The sequence below is a fragment of the Eumetopias jubatus genome, unplaced genomic scaffold (genome assembly GCF_037043125.1).
Source record: "Eumetopias jubatus isolate StellerSeaLion01/CBP00866 unplaced genomic scaffold, mEumJub1_p1.0 scaffold_1, whole genome shotgun sequence".
NCBI lineage: Eukaryota > Metazoa > Chordata > Mammalia > Carnivora > Otariidae > Eumetopias > Eumetopias jubatus.
This window is the reverse complement of record NW_028274807.1, coordinates 202,883,994-202,908,104: the sequence shown is the minus strand read 5'-3', so window position 1 is coordinate 202,908,104 and position 24,111 is coordinate 202,883,994. Positions and strand designations below refer to the sequence as shown.

Here is a 24,111-nt window from a genome sequence, read left to right as displayed (position 1 = left end):
AAGCAAGCTGAATACCTTTTCTGCAATAAACAAAAATAGTCATGAATATTAAAGACTTTTGCCAGCAGTGCCTTTCTATATATCTTCTGTAAGCTCCCTTTTGGAGTTTGGCTTAGTGTGTAACGAATCACTCAATGTGCTATACATTAAATCTCTGTTGGACAGACCTACCAAAAAGAGATAGTCATGAAGAAGCTGTATGTGGAAAATGTTTGGGATAAGATCGATTGTTCAATAAACATAATATAAAAAAATAGATATGTCACTATAATGAAAACAAGGTGATTATAATAAAAGAAAAATGGGCTTAATGTAAAAACTTAAAATGAAAAATGAGAAATGGTTTATATCAAGGATTTTATTGATTTTTTTTCAGATGCTTAAGAGCTCTGTAATAGCTGTTTTCCCACGTTCCTAAAAACGCCCCAAGAAAAGGCAATAGACCCAGTCTATTATGAGAAGGAGTAAGGTTCAAATGGAGTGGACAGTTTGCTTGCTTCTGATTCTGCACCGCGTGACAGAGTAAGGTCTTGCGCCTCATTTGAGGGACGAGTTTACAAGCTGGGAGGATTATCTGTCACTTTCCTTCTTAAAGACAGCAAGTCGTGAGTCTGCACCGACTCCACACCTCAGGGCGTGTCTCCTGAGGTTTTCCTAAAGCTTATGGGTCTGCAGTTTCCAGTTAAAGTGTGTGATCAGCATGCTGCTTTCCATCCCTTTAGGTAAATCAATTGCAGTTGTCACTTGAGCATTACGTGATTTTCGGTTTGTGTATTATCCAGACTCCTGTGTATTCTCTTTTCCCTTTTCTTCCTTTAGGCAGCTCGACTTACCACTTGTTGGTTATTTCTGGAGTTTGGGCAGTACAGAGAACATTCTAGTTTATTTTGCCACATGTTAGTGGCCCCGTGAAAGGTTTAACTTCTTTGCTGAGGGAAGTTTAAAGCAAGGGGTCAAATGAGATTTGGAAAGAATCTGATTTCTGGGTTCTTTTGCTTCCCTGATTATAGTTAGCTGTGTCAGTGATCAATCATGCAAATACTTAGCAAAAAATCACCTCCCTGTACACGAAGGAATGGTCATGAATATTCTGTTCTGTGTTTGTTTTCATTACTTTGGGAGAAGCAAAACCTGAAAGAGCTCTAGCAGCGCTGCAGGAAGGGAGTAAGGACAGAGAAAAACAGAAGGCAGAAATAAATGAGAGAGTGGTAATATCAGAAGGTCCCGACCCTCAGAGACCAAACAGAAGCAGTTACCTCTTCTTCCTTTCTTCAGAGAGCCCTGCATGAGAGGATTTAAGGCTGGGTAGGGGGAATGCTCCTGTCACCTGGACAGGATTTGGGTAGCTGGGGGAAAAAAATGCCCTTTGGTCATAAGTGCTCCATGGGGCCGGGTATTGAACTCCTGCTGGGAGTGGGGGTGGGGTGAAGTGAGGTGGGGGGGTGGGGAGAGGAAGATGATTAAAACATAGCCCTTGCCTTTGAACCACAGACCCCCTAATTAGCAATCAGTTAAATCACTACCATGATTCATTTGGAGCCTTATCCCCTCCGGTGGTGCACAAACCCAAAGTCAGCCATCCAGGAAGGACTCCCTGCCCTGTGTTCATTCCGTCTGGATGCAGGGACTGTTTTTCTGTTTCTTGTAATGCAACTGTGTCTTTAGCAGCTGGAAGGTTCTCTAACCCTGGCATGAGGCTGTCTGTAGATCGGCCCTGGGAAACAACACCTTTCTTGCCTCGTTGGCTATGATTTTCTCCTTATTCTCCCATTTCAACTTTGTCTGTTGAAAGATAAGCTCACAGTACAGCAGAGAAACCCAGGACCCAGACAGGTGCCTCAGGATCCTGCTCTTCCTGCTAAATCCAAGTCTGAATGCAGCTGCAGGGGATTTAGAGATGTCACATCTGTGTGATTCAACTATCGTGTCCTTGAATTATACAGATAGATGTGTTAGAGCTTCATTTGGAAAAACATACAGTTCTTTAAGACCTAGGTAGAAACTGTCTTAGAAGCTTTTAAAAGAGAAAAAAAAAGATTAAAAATATATATGGGTAATTCGCACTTTGAGGTTGTTTGGCATTATTTTGGACATTCTTCAGCTTAAACCAGGGCTTTGAATTTTGGTTTTTGACATTTTTGTCAGTTTACATTATGGGAGCAGCCTTTTTTTTTTTCAAGATTTTATTTATTTGAGAGAGCGAGTGAAAGAGAAAGCACGAGATGGGGGAGGGTCAGAGGGGAAGCAGACTCCTTGCTGAGCAGGGAGCCTGACACAAGACACCATCTCAGGACCCTGGGATCATGACCTGAGCTGAAGACAGTTGCTTAACCAACAGAGCCCCCCAGGTGCCTTTTTTTTTTTTTTAAAGGAAACTTTGAAAATGTTAAACTGTTACCTCAAGTGCAACACCAACATTTTATGTGCATGTAGGGTCCCAGTAAATGCTTAAGAAATGCTCATTGTCATTCTTTGTCAATTGTTTCCCAGAAATCAAAGCCCAAGTTTTATGTACTGTCCATGTTCCCGTATCCTTCTGGCAAGTTGCACATGGGCCACGTGCGTGTGTATACCATCAGCGACACCATTGCACGGTTCCAAAAGATGAGAGGGATGCAGGTAAGGAAAAATGCCCCCTTCCCATCCCACCCAGGGGAGCAAGAATGTCATTAACGTGGTCAAGACAAATGAAGAGAACAGATTATAGTTAAAATTAGGACAGCTTTGACGATAAACCCGAAAAGCCCAGTGTTTCCTTTTTATGAGTTAGAAGACCTAATAAAGCATTTGGATTAATGGGGGGGGGGGGTGGGGAACCGCAGTGTGTTGGGTGTGCTACCGCGGTGTGTTGGGTGTGCTACAGATGGTGGTGGGGTGGGGCTGGGGTCCAAACTAGCTACAAATGTTGGTAACATGGGCCATCTTCCCAGGACGAGTTCACAGTCCAGCAGGGGTGAAACACAGACAGTCATCGTGTAGGGGAATGAATCCAATAGTACAGATATGGATCAAATGCTGTGAGGAGGAGGTGGGGCCACAAGAGAATTTTCTCTTTCTATTTGATATTTTCTATATTCTTTAATGAGCATGGATTATTCTATGATGGAAAAATTAACATTTTATAAGGAAAAAAATATCTGGGAGGAACAACTCTGGCGCATTTGGGAAAGGTTCCGCTAAAGAGGGAGCGTTTGACATGGGTCTTGAAGGACAAGGTGAAATTTACTGGAACAGGAGGAGAAAGACCCTTCCTTGGCCATTGTGAGTCAGTCCCCTTCTCCCCATTGCCAGTTACCCCAAAGCTTACTCTTTACTCTTTAGCAGTGTATCGTCTGTAAAATGGGGCGGGAACAGTCACCATACCTTCTTTGACCACTTACAGAGAGGTGGGATTGAAGAAGGGTTGAGAACACGGACCACTGAACCCGACTGTCCGAGACTCGAATGCCAGCTCTTAACACGTACTAGCTGTGTGACTTCTGACGAGTTACTTAACCTCTCTAAGACCTAGTTCTCCCTCATCTGTAAAATGGGGATAAAACAGTACCTGCGCACTGGCCTGTTACAAGGATCAAAGAGGACGGCTGTGAAGCATTTAGCACATACCTGGCACATAGTACATAACCAGTAAATACTATTGCTCACCAGCGGCTGGCTGGAGCCTGTTCACAACAGCTCCTGAGAGCCCCCTGTGCACCTCTCTGTCCAAGTCTGTGTTTATCAGTCACCCCAGGAGCTTGATCTCTAGCCATGGGGGAAGTATTTACACCATGGACATCAGCAAATGCTACGACTCTGGGCTTTTTCCTCCAGAGAGGCAATTGTTAAAACATTCACTGGGATTCCCACTGGCTGTTGCCATTATTAACCTGCCTGTACAAATGACATCTGCCACCTCCTAGTTCTTTGTAATGATTTTCTTTTAGAGACATAGGTGCATCTGTTGTCACAATTGGTTCGAAAATTTATGCTGAACTGACATTGGCAAGAAATATTCCTAAAAAGGAAGGCAAGTTATAATGGCTCTTTGTCACTTAAAGAGTTAATAACTTTATACTACCAAATGCAGAGATTTGTGTTCTCCTTTAATAGTCAAAGGTATTTGTCTTCGTGGTTTATGTCGAATGTTATTTTCCCCAGACATTGCTTTCCATCATTGCTGCTATGTTTATTAGAAAGAGACAGTGCAGAGTGAATTGGCTCTTTGCCAAAAGTATAATTCTCTGTCTTACTGTGATTCTTTGACTAGATTTATCCTGTGGTTTTTTTACTTACGCCAACTTATTTTGGACAATTAGTGAGTGCAGGCAAATTGCTGAAGATGAAGCTTTTATAGCAAAGTTGTACATTTATGAGAGGGTACAGGTGGTTGAGAAGGTGTGGGTGGGATTCTGATTCTCTTGGATGGGATGAGATGTTCCAGAGGAAGCTCAAGGCAGAGCTCCAGTCCTAGAGCCACTCAGGCCCAAGAGACAAAATGGAGACTCTTATAGTAACTGAAGCCCAAGGTCAGGCTGGACCCAGGAGTTGGACAAGTAGATTTGAATAGCATTCTGCCACCTTCTTACTGAGGGAAACTGCACAAGTCATTTCATGGCTCTAAATCGCCACTTTCCTCAATTTTAAAATAGGGCTAACAGTAACTCTTGCCTCATGGGATTGTTGTGCAGGTTAAATGAGATAGTACATGTGTCTGGCATAATAATCCCTTAATAAGTGATAGCTGCAGTTACTATTTACATTGATTTGGTACTCTGGGAGGTCAGCCACTATCATTTAATAAATGAACCCCACTCTCTTCAACCTGGAGTATGTTGTATAGTTACCTCCTCAGAAGCAGCTTAACTGTAAAACATTGCCTGCAATTTGTGTTACCTATCCTATCACTTGATGGGTGCCCAAAACTACTCTTTCTTATTTGGTTTACAGTGTCTGAATCTGTGTGATCCACAGGCACCTAGGGTTCTCTTTGTTCCTAAGTTTCAGTTGTTCTGTTCCAGATGATGAGCTGTCTTTTTGGGGTATCCAGGTTCTGCTGAAATTAATTTCTTGCTAATTTTCATAAGCCATATTTAAATCAGTTCATTCCATCTATAACTCCAAATTTGGTGAAAACTTGTTCAGCTATTTTTCAAGTGATATGGCAAAAGAGAAACAAATCTCAGTGTAATTGTCAATAACACCAAAGCCTGTTGAGTTTGCTATTGTTTTAAAATCCATTCCCAATGTCAGGACTGGTCCCAGAGATAGAGTGAGGTTGGATTCAGGTCAAGTTCAATGGTTCTCACTCTAAGAAGGAAGGAATATCTAATCTGGAGTAACAGCAGGGTCTGACATGTGTATTCATTCATTCATTCATTCAATATATAGTCATTGAGTATCAGTTATTCTAAATACTGGGGTTTCTATTGTATTCAATAGAAATATTAGAGTCTTAAGTTCAATATCAGTCAGTAGGCCTAAGAAAAATTCAGCATGCTTTGGCTTTTTCTAGAACTTGTTAATTTGTCGACTGGTTTGTTTTGTTCTTGAGTGGAGATACATGAAATAATTTTAAGTTACACAAAGAACAGTATGGGAAGTAAAAGGTAGAGTGAGTGGTGTGGCAGTTCTGCTCTCTTCAAGGCTACCACTGACCTCCGTGGATGTGCCCCGTCCTTGTCTTTCTGACACTCAGCAACATGAAATATGGTAGGCCATTTCCTCCTCCTTAAAACACTCTGCTCTCAGTGAGACCCCACTCTCCAGGCACTTCTGCATTTTTGCTTCTCCCTCCCAGTTTACTCCACAGACTTTCCCTGCTCCACTCCATCTTTGCATACTCTTTATCAGGTTGAGAAAGTTCCCCTTTATTCCTACTTTGCTGAGAGTTTTTCTCATGAATGGTGTTGATTTTGGTGAAAGGCCTTTTCTGTATCTGTTGAGATGGAATAAAGTTTTTCTCTTTTATTCTGTTAATGTGATATGTTTTGTTGATTGATTTAAAAAAATTTTGAAACCAACCTTGTGTTCCTGGGACAAATTTCATTTGGTCATAATAATTTTTTTTATGCTTGAATTGCTGTATACAATTTGTTAATCCCCCTATATGCATGGGAGCTACTGCTCTGAAATTTTGTTTTCTTTAATGTCTTTGTCTGGTTTTGCCATCAGGGCGATGTTGGCCTCATAAAACAAACTAGAAGGTGTTCCCTTCTTCCTATTTTCTGAAAGTGATGTGTATTATTGGTATTATTTCTTCCATATTGCTTAACACCGTTCACCAGTGATGGTATCTGGGCCTGCCATTTTGTTTGTGGGCAGTTTTAAACTGACAGATTCTATCTCCTTAATGCTATAGGGCTATTTAGATCTTCTGTTTCCTTCCATGTCAGTTTTAAGTTGTGTTTTTCAAGGAATTTCTCTACCTTACCTCCAGGTCTGCTCTGGACTGCTTTCTCTTTTTTTTCTCTGTCCACTTTTCCTGGTAATCTCATTTATCCCCTTCAGTTTAAACAGGGTACTTTAAAAAATTATGGAACATTTCCAACAGAGAAGTCCATATAGCATTGTCACAGATACCCAGATCTGTGTCCTGATAGAAGGTGCCACCATGTAATCCTATTAGCCTCAGCTCTTTTGTTTGTTTTTTTCCCTTTTTTATGTTGCAGATAAGAGTTGTTCCTCTCCACAATTGGATTCTAGTCCTTGAAGTCAAAGTAAAATTAACTGCTATTCAGGACTTAGTGTATATCCTTTGCCTTCATGTTTTCATGCTTTTACTCTATTGTTTAGGGATACATACATACTTATATGTAGTATGGTTTTTAATATTATATAAAAGATATCTTATTTAATATTCTGCATATTATTTCATTCAGTACTTTGTATCAAGGATTATCCTCTGTCTCTAGAATTATTTCATCCATTATAAGTGCTGTATAATTATGACAATAATTATCCATCTTCACATGGATAGAGTTTTAGGTTGTTTCAAATTTTTGCTCCAGTGAGCATCCTTATACCTGATGGGTTAGCCTGTGGGAGAAGTGGCATTACTGAGTCATAGAGTGTACATTGCTCAGCATTACTACATCTTTCTAAATCACTTTCCAAACTGTTGAGGCCCGTTATTACTCCCACCAGCAATGAAAGATGTTTGTAACTGCCCTACAGCACTTAGTAATGTTAGACTTTTTAGTCTGTGCTAATTTGTCATATGGGAAATGGCAGTCTAATTGTGTTTTTAATTTACATTTTCCTGAGTACTATCCTATAGTGAAGCTGAGATATTTTCATATGTTTATTGCTTATTTAATTTTCTTCTTTTCTTTTTGCCCTGCTCATATTATTTGCCAAGTTCCTCTTGGGTTGTTTGTCTTTTTCATATTGCTCTGTAGAATTCTTTATGCAGTCTGGATTACTGATTCTGTGTTGGTTAAATGCAACGCAAAAGTCTTCTCCCATGTGGCGCCTGGGTGGCTCAGTCGTTAAGTGTCGCCTTTGGCTCAGGTCATGGTCCCAGGGTCCTGGGATCGAGCCCCACATAGGGCTCCCTGCTCAGTGGGGACCCTGCTTCTCCCTCTCCCACTCCCCCTGCTTGTGCTCTCTCTCTCGCTGTGTCTCTCTCTGTCAAATAAATAAATAAAATCTTAAAAAAAAAAAAGTCTTCTCCGAGTCTGTGGTTTGTCTTTGAATTTTGTGAGCCCAGCCACACCACAGAGTATAATTTGGGTTTGAGAATGGATGAGAATGATGATTTGGAAAGTTCAAGGTTGCTTTTACTTTGGTTTCTTCTTAGAGCGGCAAATAAGTTGTGCAAAGGAGAGAAATGAGACAAGAATGCAGGTGGATCAGGCGCCTGGGTGGCTCAGTCGTTAAGCTCCTGCCTTCGGCTCAGGTCATGATCCCAGGGTCCTGGGCTGGAGCCCCACATTGGGCTCCCTGCTCCCCAGGAAGCCTGCTTCTCCCTCTCCCACTCCCCCTGCTTGTGTTCCCTCTCTTGCTGTGTCTGTCAAATAAATAAATACAATCTTAAAAAAAAAAAAAGGAGGAAAGAATGCAGATGGATCATTGTGGCCTTCCACGCTCACACTTGTTCACGGAGCCGGGCTTGAAAGCCATGACCATCTGGCTCATATATATCAGATGTGGACTTTATAAGTGGAGAGGCAGGTGGTTTGGGGTGATGAATTGATCAAGAAATAGGGGCTTTAGTCAATGGCAGTGGTGATACCTGCCCGACCCACCTCACAGATTTATGGCAGGGTCCCTGGGAGGTGATCAATGAGAAAACCTGCAATGCAATTTCCCAGTGTAATTGTAACAATGATAAGGTAGTCCTGACGTTTGGATGTTGAAGCAGGGGCCTCTTAAAGCCAGAGATCAGTTATTCTCTTTCAAGAGTCAGAAAAGGCTGTGCTGCCAATTGGCCTCTTCTTAAACTCATACAATGTCTGATGACACATTTAAAGCTTAGCACATATGGTGATTTTGTCGTGTCTTTGTATGTTGTATACACAGGAGATTGGAAAATAAAATGACCCACCTCCCACCCCGGTTGGTTTCCCTGGCACCCTCCGGGCCAGAAGCAGGGTGATGACAGCATCAAGGTGCCCCGTCCCCCTCACAGGGTTGGGCTTGGACTCATTTGTCTCAGGCCAAAAGCCTCCACACACTGCCAGTTGGGTTTTCTGCTTGGGCCTTTTTGCTCTTCACTGCGGAGGAGGAAGTAAATAGAGGCTCTGTGTCTGGCTGCTGCGTGATCATAATGTGATTACCCCTAAATATCAGGAAGCGAGGGGAATTCTTAGCAAGTAGATGATAATACGTGTTTCATCAATTTTCAGTCGGCCAACCAGTCAGCAAGTGTGTTTGAAGTGCCCAGAGGGTGCATAGCATGGCATTTAGTTTTCAAATTTTTGACTCTCTGCAGCTTCTCAAAGTAGAGAGTGAATTTCCAGGGCTTATCCTGTCATTTGAAGGGAAGAATGAATTGTTGGTCCAGTGTCTTGATTAGAAACTGGCTGATTTATCCGCTTGTCATGTCTCTCCACCTTCCCAGGGGAGGTCTTCTGTTTTGGGCCTAGGTACTGTCATTTGGGTTCTTTACTCTGAAGTATTCACGTGGTTTTGATCCTCAGTCTATAATAATGGTGGGTTATTACACTTGCTAAACAAAATTAAATGTTGTGTTTCTCATTTCTGGGAAATAAAGCATTGAATCTACTCCAGAGAAACCATGACATTCTCTGAAAATAGCAATTTTTTTGCGAAGCAGTAACCATGGTTGCTCTCAGTTAGAAGCTGCATTGGTTTCAACTCTGAAGTTTTGTTTTATGATGAAAAGGAGAGAAAGCTGGTTATTCCTAGGGAATAGGTTGTCCCTTTTGTAGCAACAATTGTGCTATTTCTCTTGCCATCAGGAAGGCAGACGCGAGTTGCCCCAGCTTCCTTCCCTTCTACCTGAAAACTTTTCTTACCTTTACTTGATCTTATTTCCTGTGTTGGAGGAAGAACTGTATCTTTGCCTGTTCTTTTTTTCCTTCTTAAAAAAAAAAATGTATTTTTAAATTCTACGTAACATTCCGTATTCCCCCCTTTAAAAAGAAGAAATACAACATAGATGAGGCTGCAGTCCCTTCTGACCCCCTCCTCCCTGACCACGCCCTTCTGGGCAGTGATCCCTGGCATGTATCGGTGTGTATCCCTTCCGAGCCTTGTCTGCTAGTTGTCATTTGTAACTGCTCTCTCCTGTATCCCTTTCTTCTTGTCTGCTTGCCATCCTATCCTGCCTGCCAACCCTGGGACGCCCACGGCTCAGCTCAGGGGGCGGCAGAAGGCCCTGTCAGGGTGAGCCATGGGCACGTGACTGTCCACACCAGAGGCTGGCCTCGCCCCAGCTCCCAGCCCTCGCCTTCTGCCCGGCTCTGGTCTGACTTGCCAGGTCTCTGATCCTTGGGTTTGCCCCTCTCCCATAGCTGGCCCTGACTCCCCTTTGATATCTCAGATTGTGGTAGGTTTGCGGTCTTGCTGGTGTTGCCGGGCTGGCCTGTGGCCAGTCGGCTGTCAGCTCTACCTACTGCTTTGCCTTGTACAGCAGGACTGACCCCCGCAGACCACGTTTCCCAAGCCCTGGTGGCAGCTGGCCTCCAGCTGGTTTTGGACAGTAAGAAATTCTGGCAAGACTGGAGTGCAGGAGGGAAAGAGAAGCCAGAGAATTTCTCTCTCTCTGCGCTGGTCAGCAGCTTCTTCGGGAATCCAGTTCCATCTGGGCAGATCCACATGTGTTTCGTTTTTTATACCTGATCTTGGCCTTGGAGCTCTGTTACCTCTGCCTCCCACTTTTTTCCTTCAGTCTAGGGGTGGTGGCGGTGTCCCACTCTTCCAGACTCGGGGGTTGTTCTCCTGTCCCCCTTGGCTTCTCACTCAATTGTAAATTGAGTGTTTGTTAGAAGAACGGCTGGAAATGATGGTTTTTCACACACCGGAAGTTTATGTTATAGATTTCCAAGTTAGAGCTACTAGGACTTTTTCTTGGTTCCTTTTCTGCAGAAAGCACTCATGTCCAAGAAGGATTAACTCCTAGGGAATTGAGCGGGCTCGGGTGGCCCTAGCATTAAAGGTTAAACCAAGTTACGGTGAAAGAAAGAAAGGGGTAGGAATTTGAGAACCGAAAAGGAGAGTCTAGAGTTCCTCCCAGTGAATGTTTTGGACAGTCTTGGCCACAGGGAATCACAGGCAAGAAAGCCGGCATCCCAGGGTGCCTGGGTGGCTCAGTTGGTTAAGCAACTGCCTTCAGCTCGGGTCATGATCCTGGAGTCCCGGGATCAAGTCCCGCATCAGGCTCCCTGCTCAGCGGGGGGTCTGCTTCTCCCTCTGACTCTCCCCCCCCATGTGCTCTCTCTTTGTCTCTCATTCTCTCTCTCTCAAATAAATAAATAAAATCTTTAAAAAAAAAAAAAGAAAGCTGGCATCCCAGACCTAGATTGGAGGTATTCGATGTGGACGATGTGTAAGAGACCAAGAGGCGAAGGAGGCTGGGAAAGGAAGCACCTGACGTGGTATCTTTTACATAAATGGGCTGTAACAGTTTGACCAGCAGATAGAACCTGCTGCCTCGGAGAAAGGGATGGGCTTTGGTATTTCATGATCCTGTTATAGGTCTTCACTTGGTTCCCCCTTGACAGTCATGAATTCTGTCCTAGTATTAGAGTGGGTTCTGTGCTTGGTCCCTGGGTCTCTGGAAACCCAGGGTCTAGGAGTGAGGGGACCCCTTTCCTGCTCCGTAGAAACTTGGCTCATGGGAACGTTTATTCCAGTGATCCGGCCCATGGTGGAGGGAACCATTCTGACTTCAAGATGCAAAAGGGCCTTCCTACAGTCTGTATTCTAGGGCAGGCATTTGCTTTTTTATCGATTTTCAGTTAAGAATGGAATATTAAGAAGCTTTAAGATTTTCCAGCTTGGTTTTTCATAGACAGCTTGGGTAACATGTGGGCTAAGAATATCTTTTCATGTGAATTTCATCTGAAAACAAAAATAGAAAAATATTACATAAATCCAGACTGGTTTTTGTGACGGTCTCCGTATTGACTTTATTTAAAAATATGGACAGCTGTTTAACAGAATGTTAATAGGCAGGAGCGTTGACCCGGTGCCATTTTGGCAGCTCCCACAAAGAAACCAAGTGGTAATTAAGTTTTTCCCCCTTCTCCGGGAGCAGTTACACAACAGTTACATTTTTCTGCCAGTGAAGCAGCCCTAGGAGAATTCAAGCACAGCTGGAAGTTACACTCCTGTGCAGTCCGCAGAAGTACCGCAGAACTTACTAGTAATGCAGCACAAATCCCTGACATGGGGTTGATTTTATTTATTTATTTGTTTATAGCTTTTGAAAATTAAAGGAAAAGAGAAAAAATCTGTGAAGCTTAACGGTTTAATACCAGGGGATGTTTTTCATCTGTGGCTTAAGCAGTGCTGAAGAGAAAGCTGTATCCTAACAGGCGTTTGTTTTACTTGGGATTCTTGGCTACCAAGGACTGCAGCCCAGCCCAGCCCAGCTTCAGCCAAAAAGGGAAGTTTGTTCGTGTTTACAGACCCTGGTGTAGCTCATAGAATGAGAGGCAGTGTTGCGGGAAACAAGCCCGTGGGCATTAGGACCAGGTCCTGGCAGCATGTCAGTACCCTCAGCCTCGGTCCCCATGCAAGCTTTGTTTTCTCAGACACCTCCATCCGGTGGAAGGCGGACTCACCTGGAGCCCCGGTCGGTCTCACCTCCTTGTTCCTCCGGGCCAAGGAGAAAGGAGTGAAGAGAGTGCGCTGTCGCCTTCCTGTTCTATGTCGCATCCCACCTCCACCCCCCCCCCCCCCCGCAAACAACAGACAAGTCCAGCGAAGCGTTCAGGCCTGTAACCAGAGGGGCAGGTTTTGTGATTGGCAGCCCCCACCAGGACTGTGTGAAGTTGGAGGAGGAGCAGGTTCCAGAAGGGCAGGGACACTGTCCGGAAGGGTGAAGCATTTTGGGTCTGCCACATTTAGCAAGAGGCAGAGAGACCTTGGGTTGGGTCTGAAAGATCAACTGGATTGGGTTGTGTCTAGCTGGGTTCCTAAAACTACAAAGAACAGCTATACCCGGGGAATGTGAGAATGTTTTAAAAAGACACACACGTTTAAACCTCATGGTCCGTTCAGTTTGGTGAAGAACTTCCAATGCCTGGCACCAACGTGCTGCAGACAGTTGCCATGAGTAACCCACGTTCAGGATGTGTGTGAGGTCAAGGAGTCTCCCTACCTGTTGTCAGAGGGCCACTGTGATACCTCTGGCCAGTGACATGGCTGAAATGTTGCCAGGGGAACCAGTGATGCGCCACGTTGTGGGTGCTGCAGACCAGGGGTACCAGATGACGGCAGCTGCCACGTAGTGAGCGCGCCCATGTCTCAGGTGCGTGGACTGGGCACCATGCTGAGCACACCACCGACATGGCACATAATCCTCAACCCAAGGTGGCTGCTTTCAGTCACTAGTGTGAGTTGAGAGTCCGAGTAAGTAATGTGCCTCGGGTCCCACTGCCAGTAAATGGGAGCCAGCTTGGGTTTGGGACTTTTCCCCTCAGACCACACAGCCTCCTGAAGAGAGAGCCTTTGTTGGCGTTTCCCACTCATTAGCCAAAGGGGTTTGAGTGGCTCTGATTGTGGGGGCCTGGTCTTCGGCTTTAGATGGGATGATTCCATCAGACTACTCCAACCCGTTAAAAAAAATAATGCGCCCAACAGAAGGTGACTTTAAGGCAAGTGGTTCCAAACACTGGGGGAAGCAGGCCTGTTCTCTTCCTGCCACCTGTTAAGTGGGACGAGAGGGAGAACAAATCTGGAGACTGGGATGGGGGGGACAAGCCCAGTTTGGGATACTTTGCATCATAGGTGCCTATGGACCTGAGGCGGGATGGCCGTGGGCGATACGCATGTGCACCTCAGAGAGTCCTTGGGCGAGACAGAAAGATGGAAGAAAACCCCAGGTGCGCAGTGGGAAGGAAGTAAGAGATAAAATATATACATTTTTTATCTCTCTCTATATATATAAATAATATGATCCCTATCTCTATCATATATATATATGTATCCCTAATATATATATATATATAAAATACCCCTCTCTCTAAAAATTGGATATAAGTTTACCAAATTTAACTGGTTATGTATGGCTGCCTGGTAGAATTACAAGTGAGTTTTGTTTTCTTCTGAGTATTTCTCTCTGTATAGTGAATATGCATTACTTCACATATCAGAGGGAAAAGTATTTTTATAAAAGAAAACAAGACCTATTTCTTTAGTGGAAAATGGCCTGTGGTGATACACATGGGTGATGAGGTGATTGATACCCCTGAGTATCTGTCGTTATCCCAAGGCAATGTGTGTGAACCCAAGCTCAGGTTGTCTGTATGGTTACAAACAAGGCTGTCCCTCGGTGCCACAGTGCGTGTTTCAAGCCATTGTTCCCATTCACAGCATGTAAAGTAGGTAGACAGAAGCTGCCCACTGAGCTGTAACTGCTGCCCATTTGCAGAAATGATCACCTTACTGGCCCATCCTGGCTGAAGGTAATTGCTTCTGGTGTGATCCAGCTAGGCTGTTCACTCTTGCTGCGCCGCCGTTGCTTAAACTGTGAAATTAAAGGGGGTTAGGGCTGGAGGACAGATCTCAAAAGCCTTTTTGAGCTCTAAGATTTTAGGCTTCCCTATTCGTCAGAGAATAGGAACATCTTACAGGGAGTGATTCAAAGTGGCTGTTGCACTCTTGAAAGGTGGCTAGTGCGACCAAAGGACTGATGAATTTTTAATATTAATTAATTTAAGTTTATTTTTACATAAGCACATGTGGCCAGTGGCCACCATATTGGACGGCAGAGCTCCTCCATTGGAAGATAGTAATATGAGATGAGCATTTTAAATGCCTATACATTTTTACATGTACGTATTTTTGAAATTAAAAAAAACCCTATAATTTAGAAAAACAGTTTGGTTTCATTATAGACAACATAGACAACAAGAAGAAAGTAGAGTAGTCACAAAGGAGAGTCTACTCAGAGATAATGGCTACGGGCACCTTGGTGTATAACCTTCTAAATGCTCTCCTCTGCGTATGTCATAGTAGCCAGCTGGCTTTTAGAAGCATAGTCTGGGATCATCCAGAAAGGGATATGACATGTTCATAGGAGACAATGGCCCGGAAGACAATACGGATAGAGGTGTTAGCAATTGGCCATGGCTGATGTTTCTTTCCTGGATGCTAGGTCATCAACCCCATGGGATGGGATGCCTTTGGACTGCCTGCTGAAAATGCAGCGATTGAGAGGAATCTACATCCAGAAAGTTGGACACAAAGGTATGTATCTACAGGCGTCTTCAAATACTTCTATACAGAAACCTTAAAAAAAATGTTTTAATCTGTGCGTGAGAAACAGCGAAGCAAACAAAACATTGCAGTCTGCCAAGCGATGAACAGGATTGTATATATTGGCGCTGGTCTTCTAGTATGCTGTATTCTTAACTGAGAAGTCCCAAAGAAGGTTCTGGTTATTGATTCATGTGTTCATTTTGATGCTTTGTTGTTACAAAGTTATTCTTCCCTTGAGTATTTGCATTTGGAAGGAAAAAGTAGGAGAGGGTTGCGTTTGTTAAATTTCTACAATGCTTCTCATCTGCTTGACCACAGTGTGAGCTATATCCAAATTCCACATTGTAATTTTCTCTGAGAATTCTGTTAATTTTTGCCTTCACCATTCCAGAGCGAGGGGAACTTAGACATTCAGTACAGAAATATATGGCCAATATATTTTGGGGATGGCTTTCTCCAAGGGGGACACATTCCCAATTCCACCTGTGCCTCAGGCTTCCACATACATGTGGGCCAGCAGTGTCCTTCATCCCAGAACCCAGTGGAATGTTCTGGGCTCACTCCATCAGCCTCTTTCACAAAGATCTGGGGCCTTTCCCCACTCCATGCCTCAAGAAATCTAGAAGGGCAGTTCCAGGGCCTGTCCCCATTGTCTTTGACCTCCCTTTGCTTTATCTTGCCCGAGGCTACTTTCGAAAAACATCCACTGTACCATCCACTTCTCTTTTATTCTCTTAACCCTTAGTTCCCACTTTTTCAGGATTCTAGATTAAATGGGAGTAATGAAAAAAGGAAGAAAAGATAATCAAATAAAGTGGATCAAATATGGCACAAAATTGATCTAAGCTAGACCGAGGATTGGCACATTAGGGCCCGTGGGCCAGATTTGGCCCTGCCTGATTTTGTAAATAAAGTTTTATTGGAACACAGCCATACCCATTTGTTTACATATTGCCCATGGCTGCTTTCATGATACAGGGGCAGAATTGAGTTGTTGTGATAGACATATGGCTCACAAAGCTGAAAACATTTACCATCTGGCCCTTTACAGAAGAAGTTTGCCAAATCCTCCACGGAGAAAATAGCCATTAAGAAGATGGTCCCTGAATCAGGCCACCTCGGTGCAAATGCTGCCTTTCCTTCTTGCTTGCTAATCACCTTGAGAAAATTACTTAATGTCTCTGTGCTTCAGTGTATTTGTCTGTACAAGAGGGATAGTCATCGTTCCTACCTCATCTGAATGGATAAAGATTAAGCACCATCTTCGTTGGCTACTGTAACAAAAATGCCATAGTCTGGGTTGGCTTATAAACAATAGACATTTCTTTCTCATAGTTCTAGAGGCTGGAAAGTCCAAGACCAAGGGCAGATTTGGTGAATGGAGAAGACCCTCCTTCCTGGTTCACAGATGGCCATCTTTGTGTCCCCACATGGCAGAAGGGCCAAGGAAGCTCTCTGGCGTCTATTTCATAAAGGCACTGCTCCCGTTCAAGAGGGCTTCCCCCACATGACCTCATCACCTTCCAAAGTCCTCACCTCTAAATACCATCACCTTGGAGATTAGGTTTCAACAGACAAACTCTGCAGGGACATAAACATTGTCCATAGCAAGCACTTTTTCTGCAAAATATCTTGCACAAAGCCTGGCATAAAGTAAGCTATTGTTGGTTAAGCAGAGATCACCTAGGGGAAAAAAAAATGATGTTATCACCTTATTTCATATTATATTAAAGTTGATTCATTCACTTTTCTCCCCCCATCCCAATTATTGGACAGTTTTAGATTTTAAGTTTTGACTGATAAGCACGAAAGCAGGTTTCTTTTGGATTCCCACGATTTGCACATTGGGGTTTTTCTCTTCAGTTGATTTTAAACTTATACATGCTTGGCTTAAATTTATGCGGAATATAGATGTATGGATGGGCCGGGAGTGCACATACCAAAGGGGTTGCCTATCATGGCCAGAGGAAGGGCCAGTCCCCAGGGCCAAAGACCATTGTGGTTTCTAGTAGATTCTGTATGAATCCGAAGAATAGGTGTCTTCTAATTCTAATACACTGATACTTTCGTTAATTCTTCGTGATTAATTTTTTTTTTTTTTTTTTTGGCCAGGACAAAGCAACATTGGAAGCCCTCTTGAATAATCTAGACTTTTACAGTTTCCCTTCACATTCTCAAAGTATGGTTTGTCTGTGGCTTTCCCCCCTCTGAAAACCAAACTTTCTTCCCTCTGTTTCACAGTAATATTGAACACATGAGGAAGCAGCTTGATCGACTGGGCCTGTGTTTCAGCTGGGATAGGGTAAGTCAGCCCTTTCTCCTGGAGGGGTTTCATTTTTATGAAGGTCCCAGCTACACAGGAGATCATGCACACTTTATGTTTCTCCTCTTTGGGTTGGGAGAAGGGAAGGGAGGGAGGGAAGGATTAGCACTCCACAAATGAAAAAAATATTCCCGGAGGACAGTCTGCCTGCAAACAAGTAATTTTCTATGGGATTAAGGTAAGAGAGTTAACTTACTCTACAGCTGACTAGAATTTATATGTGTCAAAAGCTTTACACGTGGATTTCTCCTCTTCTCTGCAATATTTTTAAAAAGACTGTTGGAATCTCTATAAACGTGATTAACTAACCACCCATCGGGATTTTTTGGGTGGTTAGGTGTTAAGTTGACTGACCAACTATTTACCTTTGTTCCGAGTCCAAAATTGAGTCTCATAACAGCCCGTAATGCTTGTGTCACAAGTGGCATTTTGGTGTAGAATGCTTTTGAACTGTATATTAAACCAATGGAGAATTCCAGGTGTGGGAGGCATTGATGAAGACCACCTGGGTGTTAAGAACATTCAGGAAACTGGAAACTGAGCCCTTCAACGCTCTGGCCAGAGGCCCACCCCCTTGGACACTGGTGGCCTGTTTGGTAGGAGGGATTCCTGCCTGTCCCTTCACTGGACCATCCAATGTCATGATCCCTCTTAGCATCCATATACTCCACAAAATGATTGAAGTTTTCATTGCTGGACCTGTCAAGGTCCAGTTCACATCCTTTTCCCCATGAGAAGCACCTGGAACAAACCCAAATACGATCTTTTCCTCCTCCTTCAGCAATTTCTTAAATAATGGAGATTTGATGAGTACAGTGAAAGAAAGCAAACACATTTCAACAGTCCCTTTTTGTTTTTTTCTGGTGGCTTCTTTAGATAAGGTCATGAGCTGAATCAAGTTCTCGTTATACCACTGATGCCATTTTTACCACTGGCTTGACTTGCAGGGTTACCAAGTGTTTCATTTGGTGGAGGTGTGAAAAAGTCCTGGTGGCCTGGTCCCATTGTCCTGAGGTGCTAGTGGGGAATCGCGAACCAAATGCAGTCTGATGCAGAGACACCTGAGTCCTGCCCAGAGCTCTCCAGAGATGAGATTCTAGATTCCTTGAGGGCAGAGATGGACTTGGTAACTCTCTAGTCCTGCACAGGAACATCAGGCATTAAGTGGTTCAAAATATTAGTGGATTATCGTAGAAGATTAGAAAATACAGAAAAGTCTAAAGAAGAACGTAAGTCAGTGCGGCTAATTTAACATCTTGGTATGGTTCCTTGTGTCTTTTATTCTGGAATTATAAGCATCTATGTAACTTCCTTTTGCAAAGTTGAATTCATAATGCATGTTTTTATCTTGCCTTTTTTTTTTAACCTACTATTCATGAACATTTTCCCATTTTATTAAATATTCTTTGAAAAAATGACTTTTTAGAGCGGTCTAGTTTTCCATCTTATGACTATTGTAATTTATGTAACTTATCCCTTATTATCATACATTTAGATAGATTTTAATGTTTCTCTATTATAAATACGGGTACTCAGTCCCTTCTGTGCAAATCTGAAGTCCAGAAAGCTCTAAAAACTGAAAATTTTTTTTAATTCAGCCTACTACAAAACCTGACCTGAACTGGTATTTATCTCACTTAGGATGAATGTTTGTATATATTCCTATAGGAATAGTAATATAACTGATTACCAGGTACTCTTCCAGACCTCGTTGGGTAAATATGCTATTATTTTTTGATATCCAAAAAGGTCTTTTTTATTTAAATTTTAATTTTTTTTTAAGATTTTATTTATTTGAGAGAGAGCATGAGAGAGAGCACAAGAGGGGATAGCATCAGAGGGAGAAGCAGACTCCCTGCTCAACAGGGAGCCCGATGCGGGACTCGATCCCAGGACTCCGGGATCATGACCTGAGCCGAAGGCAGACACTTAATCGACTGAGCCACCCAGGCACTCCGTATATCCAAAAAGGTCTTAATCCTGAGGCACATTTGACTGCAAGCATTTCAGATAAGGGGTTTTGAACCTATTGTGCAGTGTTGTAGATAAATACATCTCCGCTGCTACCACTGTCTAATGGTTACTGAGCACTTAAACCATGGGCCAGGCACCCGTAATTATCTCTTTGGGTCCCTAGTAAGCTCTAAAATGAAAATACTTTTATTGACATCATTTTATTGCTGGTCACTCAAGCAAGCAGGGCTTGGCTAATTAGCTGACCAATTTGCTATATTCATCCCCCACTCTTGGAACAGAAATCTTTTTTATAAAGATTATTTATTTATTTATTTGCTAGAGATAGGGAGAGGGAGAGCACAAGCAGGTGGAGTGGCAGGCAGGGGGAGAGGGAGAAGCAGGCTCCCTGCTGAGGGAGGAGCCCGATGTGGGGCTCATTCCCAGGACGCTGGGATCATGACCTGAGGCGAAGGCAGCCACTTAACCGACTGAACCACCCACGTGCCCCGGAGCAGAAATCTTGATATACCATTTTTTTTATTTCTTTAATGTGAACTCTCAGAAAAGCCATGATCAAGTTTAAGGCTTATATAAGTACTTGAAACTTAAGGGTATAATTTGGCTTGTGGTATTTTGAAGGTCTGAAGACCATACAAATTTACTCTCAAGTTGTTATAACGAGATGTTTTCGTCTGTATTTCTTTCATTGTTCATGATTGGTAGGTTTTTTTTCTTTCATGTGTTTAATGGATGTTTGAATTTGGGGTGTGTGTGTGGATGATCTAATCATGTCTTTTGCCCATACTGGTAAGGAGTGTTTGTTCTTTTCTTTTTTCTTTTTTTTTAGATTTTATTTATTTGAGCGGTAGAAAAAGCACGCGGGCATGAGCCAGTGGGGGAGGGTCAGAGAGAGAGGGAAAGAGAGAATCTCAAGCCAGCTCTGTGCTGAGTGCAGAGCCTGACTCAGGACTTGATCTCACGACCCTGAGATCATGACCTGAGCTAAAACCAAGAGTTGGATGCCTAACCAACTGAGCCACCCAGGCGCCCCGATAGGAGTTTTTAGGCATAATTTATTCTTTATATTATACATTTTCTGATCATGTATTATTTCTTAAACCTTATGTTTGCTGCTAGTTTTAAAATCACATCCATAACAATTATTCAAATTGAAGTCTCCTTGGCTGGTTTCAGTGCTCATCAGTAGACCTTTTTAGACTATGTCTGCCCATTTAATAAATCTGGATTTGTGAAAATTTTATTTTGACTCTTGCTTTTTCTGGCATCATACCTTGTCTTCATAACGGAAAATGACTATCCTTTGCTTTCATGTGTGAACAAGAGTTTATTGGGGTATGGAATTCCTTTTTCTTTCAGATTTCTGTAGTGGACCTTGATGCTTGACCTACTTTTTAAAAAAAAATAATTATAGACTTACAGGAAGTTGCCAAGTAGTACAGAGATCCTAGGTACCCTGTGCCCAGCTTCCCCCAATGAGAACATTGGATGGAACTACAATATAATATAATATCAAAGCCAGGAAAATGACACTGGCATGAGACTATTAACTAGAGTACAAACCTCATTCAGATTTCGCCAGTTTTACACACAGTCGCTGGGGCGTGTGCAGTAGTAATCATTCTGTGTGGCTTAATCCCATGTGGAATTTATGTAACCACCAGCTTCTGACCCGCCAGCCTTTGGGAGGGAAGTCTGAGGCCAGCCCAGACGGTCTCTTCGGTCCATTCGTACATGCAGTAATCTTTATACCCACATCTGATGCTCGTTGGGTTCTTCCTGTCGCTGCACCTGCCGTTTCAAGTTTTCATCCGAGCGTATCCCAGTTTCATCCTTCCACTTGAATTTTGGGTGCTGAGTGAGCCCTTTCAATCTGCAGTTGTGGGTCCTTCCCTGTGGCAGTTTTATGGGCTCTGGTTCCCAAGAACCTCGACTCGGTGCGTGCGCTCCGCTCACCTTTGTTTGTCTATCTCCCTCATGACCTTGGTCTCTTTGTTCTTCTCTACCTCTTGGGAGAACTTCTCCTGTTTGCTTTCCACATCACTGGGCCAGTTTCTATTGAATCAGTGCCACTTTGTGTGGTTTCTAATGCAGATACTCATTTGGCTTTTGTACTTTTAGATTGAGTCGTATTTTTTATCTCATGCAGTTCCCAGTTTCTTTCTCAAGCCTCTTCTTTATTTCCTTCTTCTTTCACCATCTTATCTCATCTGCACAGCCCGTGTATGTTCAGAAACTTTGAGGCTATAAGGAGATGCTCTTGAAAAATTATTTTTGCTTCCTGCGCTCAGTCTTTTTTACAAGTAGGAATGCCGTGTTGTCCTTGTTTGTTTCAGAATCTCTTCATAGATACCTTGTGGATTTTCTCCCATATTTGCTCAGTGACGTGGACTAATATATCAAGTTAGAGATCCAGCAGCCTGAGGGGAGGGGAAGGGAAGCTCCTTCGTAGTCTCTGCATCATTGATTCCTTTCTGGGTTTGGGGAATCCACTGCTCCTGGTGCATCTTTCCCTTAGGTCTGACCTTTACCCAGGGATGAGTTGTGGTATCACAGATACCCCTGACCTGACTGACCCAGAGGGGTCTTTGTGGGCTTTCTGTTTGCCCCGTGGCCTGCTGTCCACTCAGAACTTTGCCCTTTCAAGTGAGAGGTGGCAGAGCCCTGCTTCTCAAGAACCCAGTGTGTTCTTAGAGGTGGTGTGGGGGGGTGGCGGGGAAGCGCTGTTTGGCGTATGGTATTTTTCTTCAATTTGGTTCCATCTGCCAAATTCCTTGACATTTCTGGCACGTCAGGGGCACCTTCTGTTGTTTCCAGTACTGGTGTAGTAACCCCATGTCCCCGGTCTTTATATTCATTGGTCATTTTTTAAAAAAGATGTGATTTATTTGTTTGAGAGAGAGAGAGTGAGCAAGAGAGAAGGAGCAGAGGAAGGCAGAAGGGGAAGCAAGCTCCACGCTGAGCAGGGAGCCCGACATGGGCCTTGATCATGACCTGAGATCATGACCTGAGCCAAAGGCAGACGCTTAACCGACTGAGCCACCCAGGCACCCCACACCAATGCTTTTTGATTAAATGTTACAATCTGTTGGTCATATGGAGCAGCGAAGTCAGGAAGTAGAGCAATAGTTTATTTAATTGACGAGGCAAACCTGTCCCCTTTGCAAGTGACATTCCCAAAGTCTTATAAAAACTGGATAATTCAGCAGATGGATAACTGACAATTAACAATATTTTAAAGATAAGATAGCTCAGGGCACCTGGGTGGCTCAGTTGGTTAAGCAACTGCCTTCGGCTCAGGTCATGATCCTGGAGTCCCAGGATCAAGTCGCACATCGGGCTCCCCGCTCAGCGGGGAGTCTGCTTCTCCCTCTGACCCTACCTCTCTTGGGCTCTCTCTCTCTCACTCTATCTCAAATAAATAAATAAATAAAAACTTAAAAAAAAAAAAGATAAGATAACTCAGAAATGCTGTCTTCTTTCCCCAGATGGAGAAAGCCCACTTTAAAACCCAGGTCAGGTCTCATTCTCCCCGCCTCTCCCGGGTAGGACTCCCGGAAGAATGGTCCAGCTCTCGAGCTATGTTCTCATCATTCTTACATAAGGGGCTTAATTATCAGGATTAAAAAAAAATGTATACATTTCTAGAGTTCAGGCATGTCTGGTGAGCCAGAATGAGAATCAAATGTTGCTGTTAGCATCGTGCCGGATTTCACTTTTTCAGATGTTATTCCTGAAACAGCTGGTATCATCTCGAGAAGAAGGAAAGTAAGAAGCCGAAAGCTGAATTTCAATGACTGAACATCTACTAAGGGAAGAATCAAAAGGAAATAAATTCCAGACTGTGCGGTGAGAGACAGGGACGTGCTTCTTGGCAGGCTTCCTGCAGAGATGGTGTGGGTTACATTCTACTCTCGTGGGTTCAGGTGACAGCCTCGGTGGTCACCCACTGGTCCTAGGGGACAGCCCCGTGAGTTCCTTGTGACAAATGACAGAGTTGGCTTTTACATTGTTTGGTGTGGCCCGTTGAGGCGGGCGTGTCTCTGACTTTGTGCTCTGCCTTCTCACTAGTGCTCTGAGCTGGTTCTAGAGCAGGCCTTCACTGTGCATCTTGGCTGAAGTACCCTGGGGCCGATTTTTATCAGGAATCATCTGGATAATTGTGGGAGCAGTCCCTAGGAGTTGCCTTCAAACTCGGACGAGTATAAGAAGGAAAAACAAAAGTTCAAACCAGATGGGATTCAAAGGAATGCCTGCGGAATGGGCCAGAGGAGGGCTTTGGTATTTGTTTATGGCGCTTGCTGAGCAATCCCCAAACACATTCATACTCCATCGTACAATCAAAACAAAACAAGACAAAATGGAAACATATTCCAGGACTTGGCATAAACCATGTTTGGATTAATTTTTCTTACTCTCCCGTACTGGAGCAATCACAAGTTGACTCTCGCTGAGTTTCTTTACTGTGGAGATCTTAGGAGTTTTTATTTACACTCATTTTCATTGGATTTTTAATCCCTTTGTCTCATTTCCTTCTTGTCTTCTTCTGTACATGTTGGTGCCCAGGAATAAAGACTGACAGCTTTGCCCATCAGTCCCGGTGGGGTCAGGCAAACTCCATAATTACTGCCCCTTAATACAGTCATCCCCAGCGTCCCGAAGGCAGGCTGCGCGGGCTGAGAAAGGCGTGGAGTGTGGCTACCGTGGAGCCAGAACGGGAGGCACGTCACAACTGTGCTCTATCAGAGGTTTTTTTTGTTTGTTTGTTTGTTTGTTTGTTTTTAAGATTTTATCTATTTATTTGACAGAGAGAGACACAACGAGAGCAGGAACACAAGCAGGGGGAGTGGGAGAGGGAGAAGCAGGCTTCCCGCGGAGCAGGGAGCCCGATGCGGGGCTCGATCCCAGGACCCTGGGATCATGACCTGAGCCGAAGGCAG

The 24,111-nt window shown here is 43.6% G+C and overlaps 1 protein-coding gene across 3 annotated transcripts in view; it reads left to right on the top strand.

Annotated features, from left to right (window-relative positions):
* The window catches only part of LARS2 (leucyl-tRNA synthetase 2, mitochondrial), a 146,335-nt gene that overhangs the window by 8,313 nt on the left and 113,911 nt on the right, over positions 1-24,111 (top strand). For all 3 annotated transcript variants that reach the window (XR_003606684.2, XR_003606682.2, XM_028087167.2), the window contains exons 3-5: positions 2,491-2,619; positions 14,771-14,862; positions 17,116-17,176. Coding sequence is in view for 1 of the 3 variants with exons in the window: in XM_028087167.2 (XP_027942968.1) it covers positions 2,491-2,619; positions 14,771-14,862; positions 17,116-17,176 (282 nt within the window). In the remaining 2 variants the exon portion in view is untranslated. The remainder of the gene's footprint in view (positions 1-2,490; positions 2,620-14,770; positions 14,863-17,115; positions 17,177-24,111) is intronic.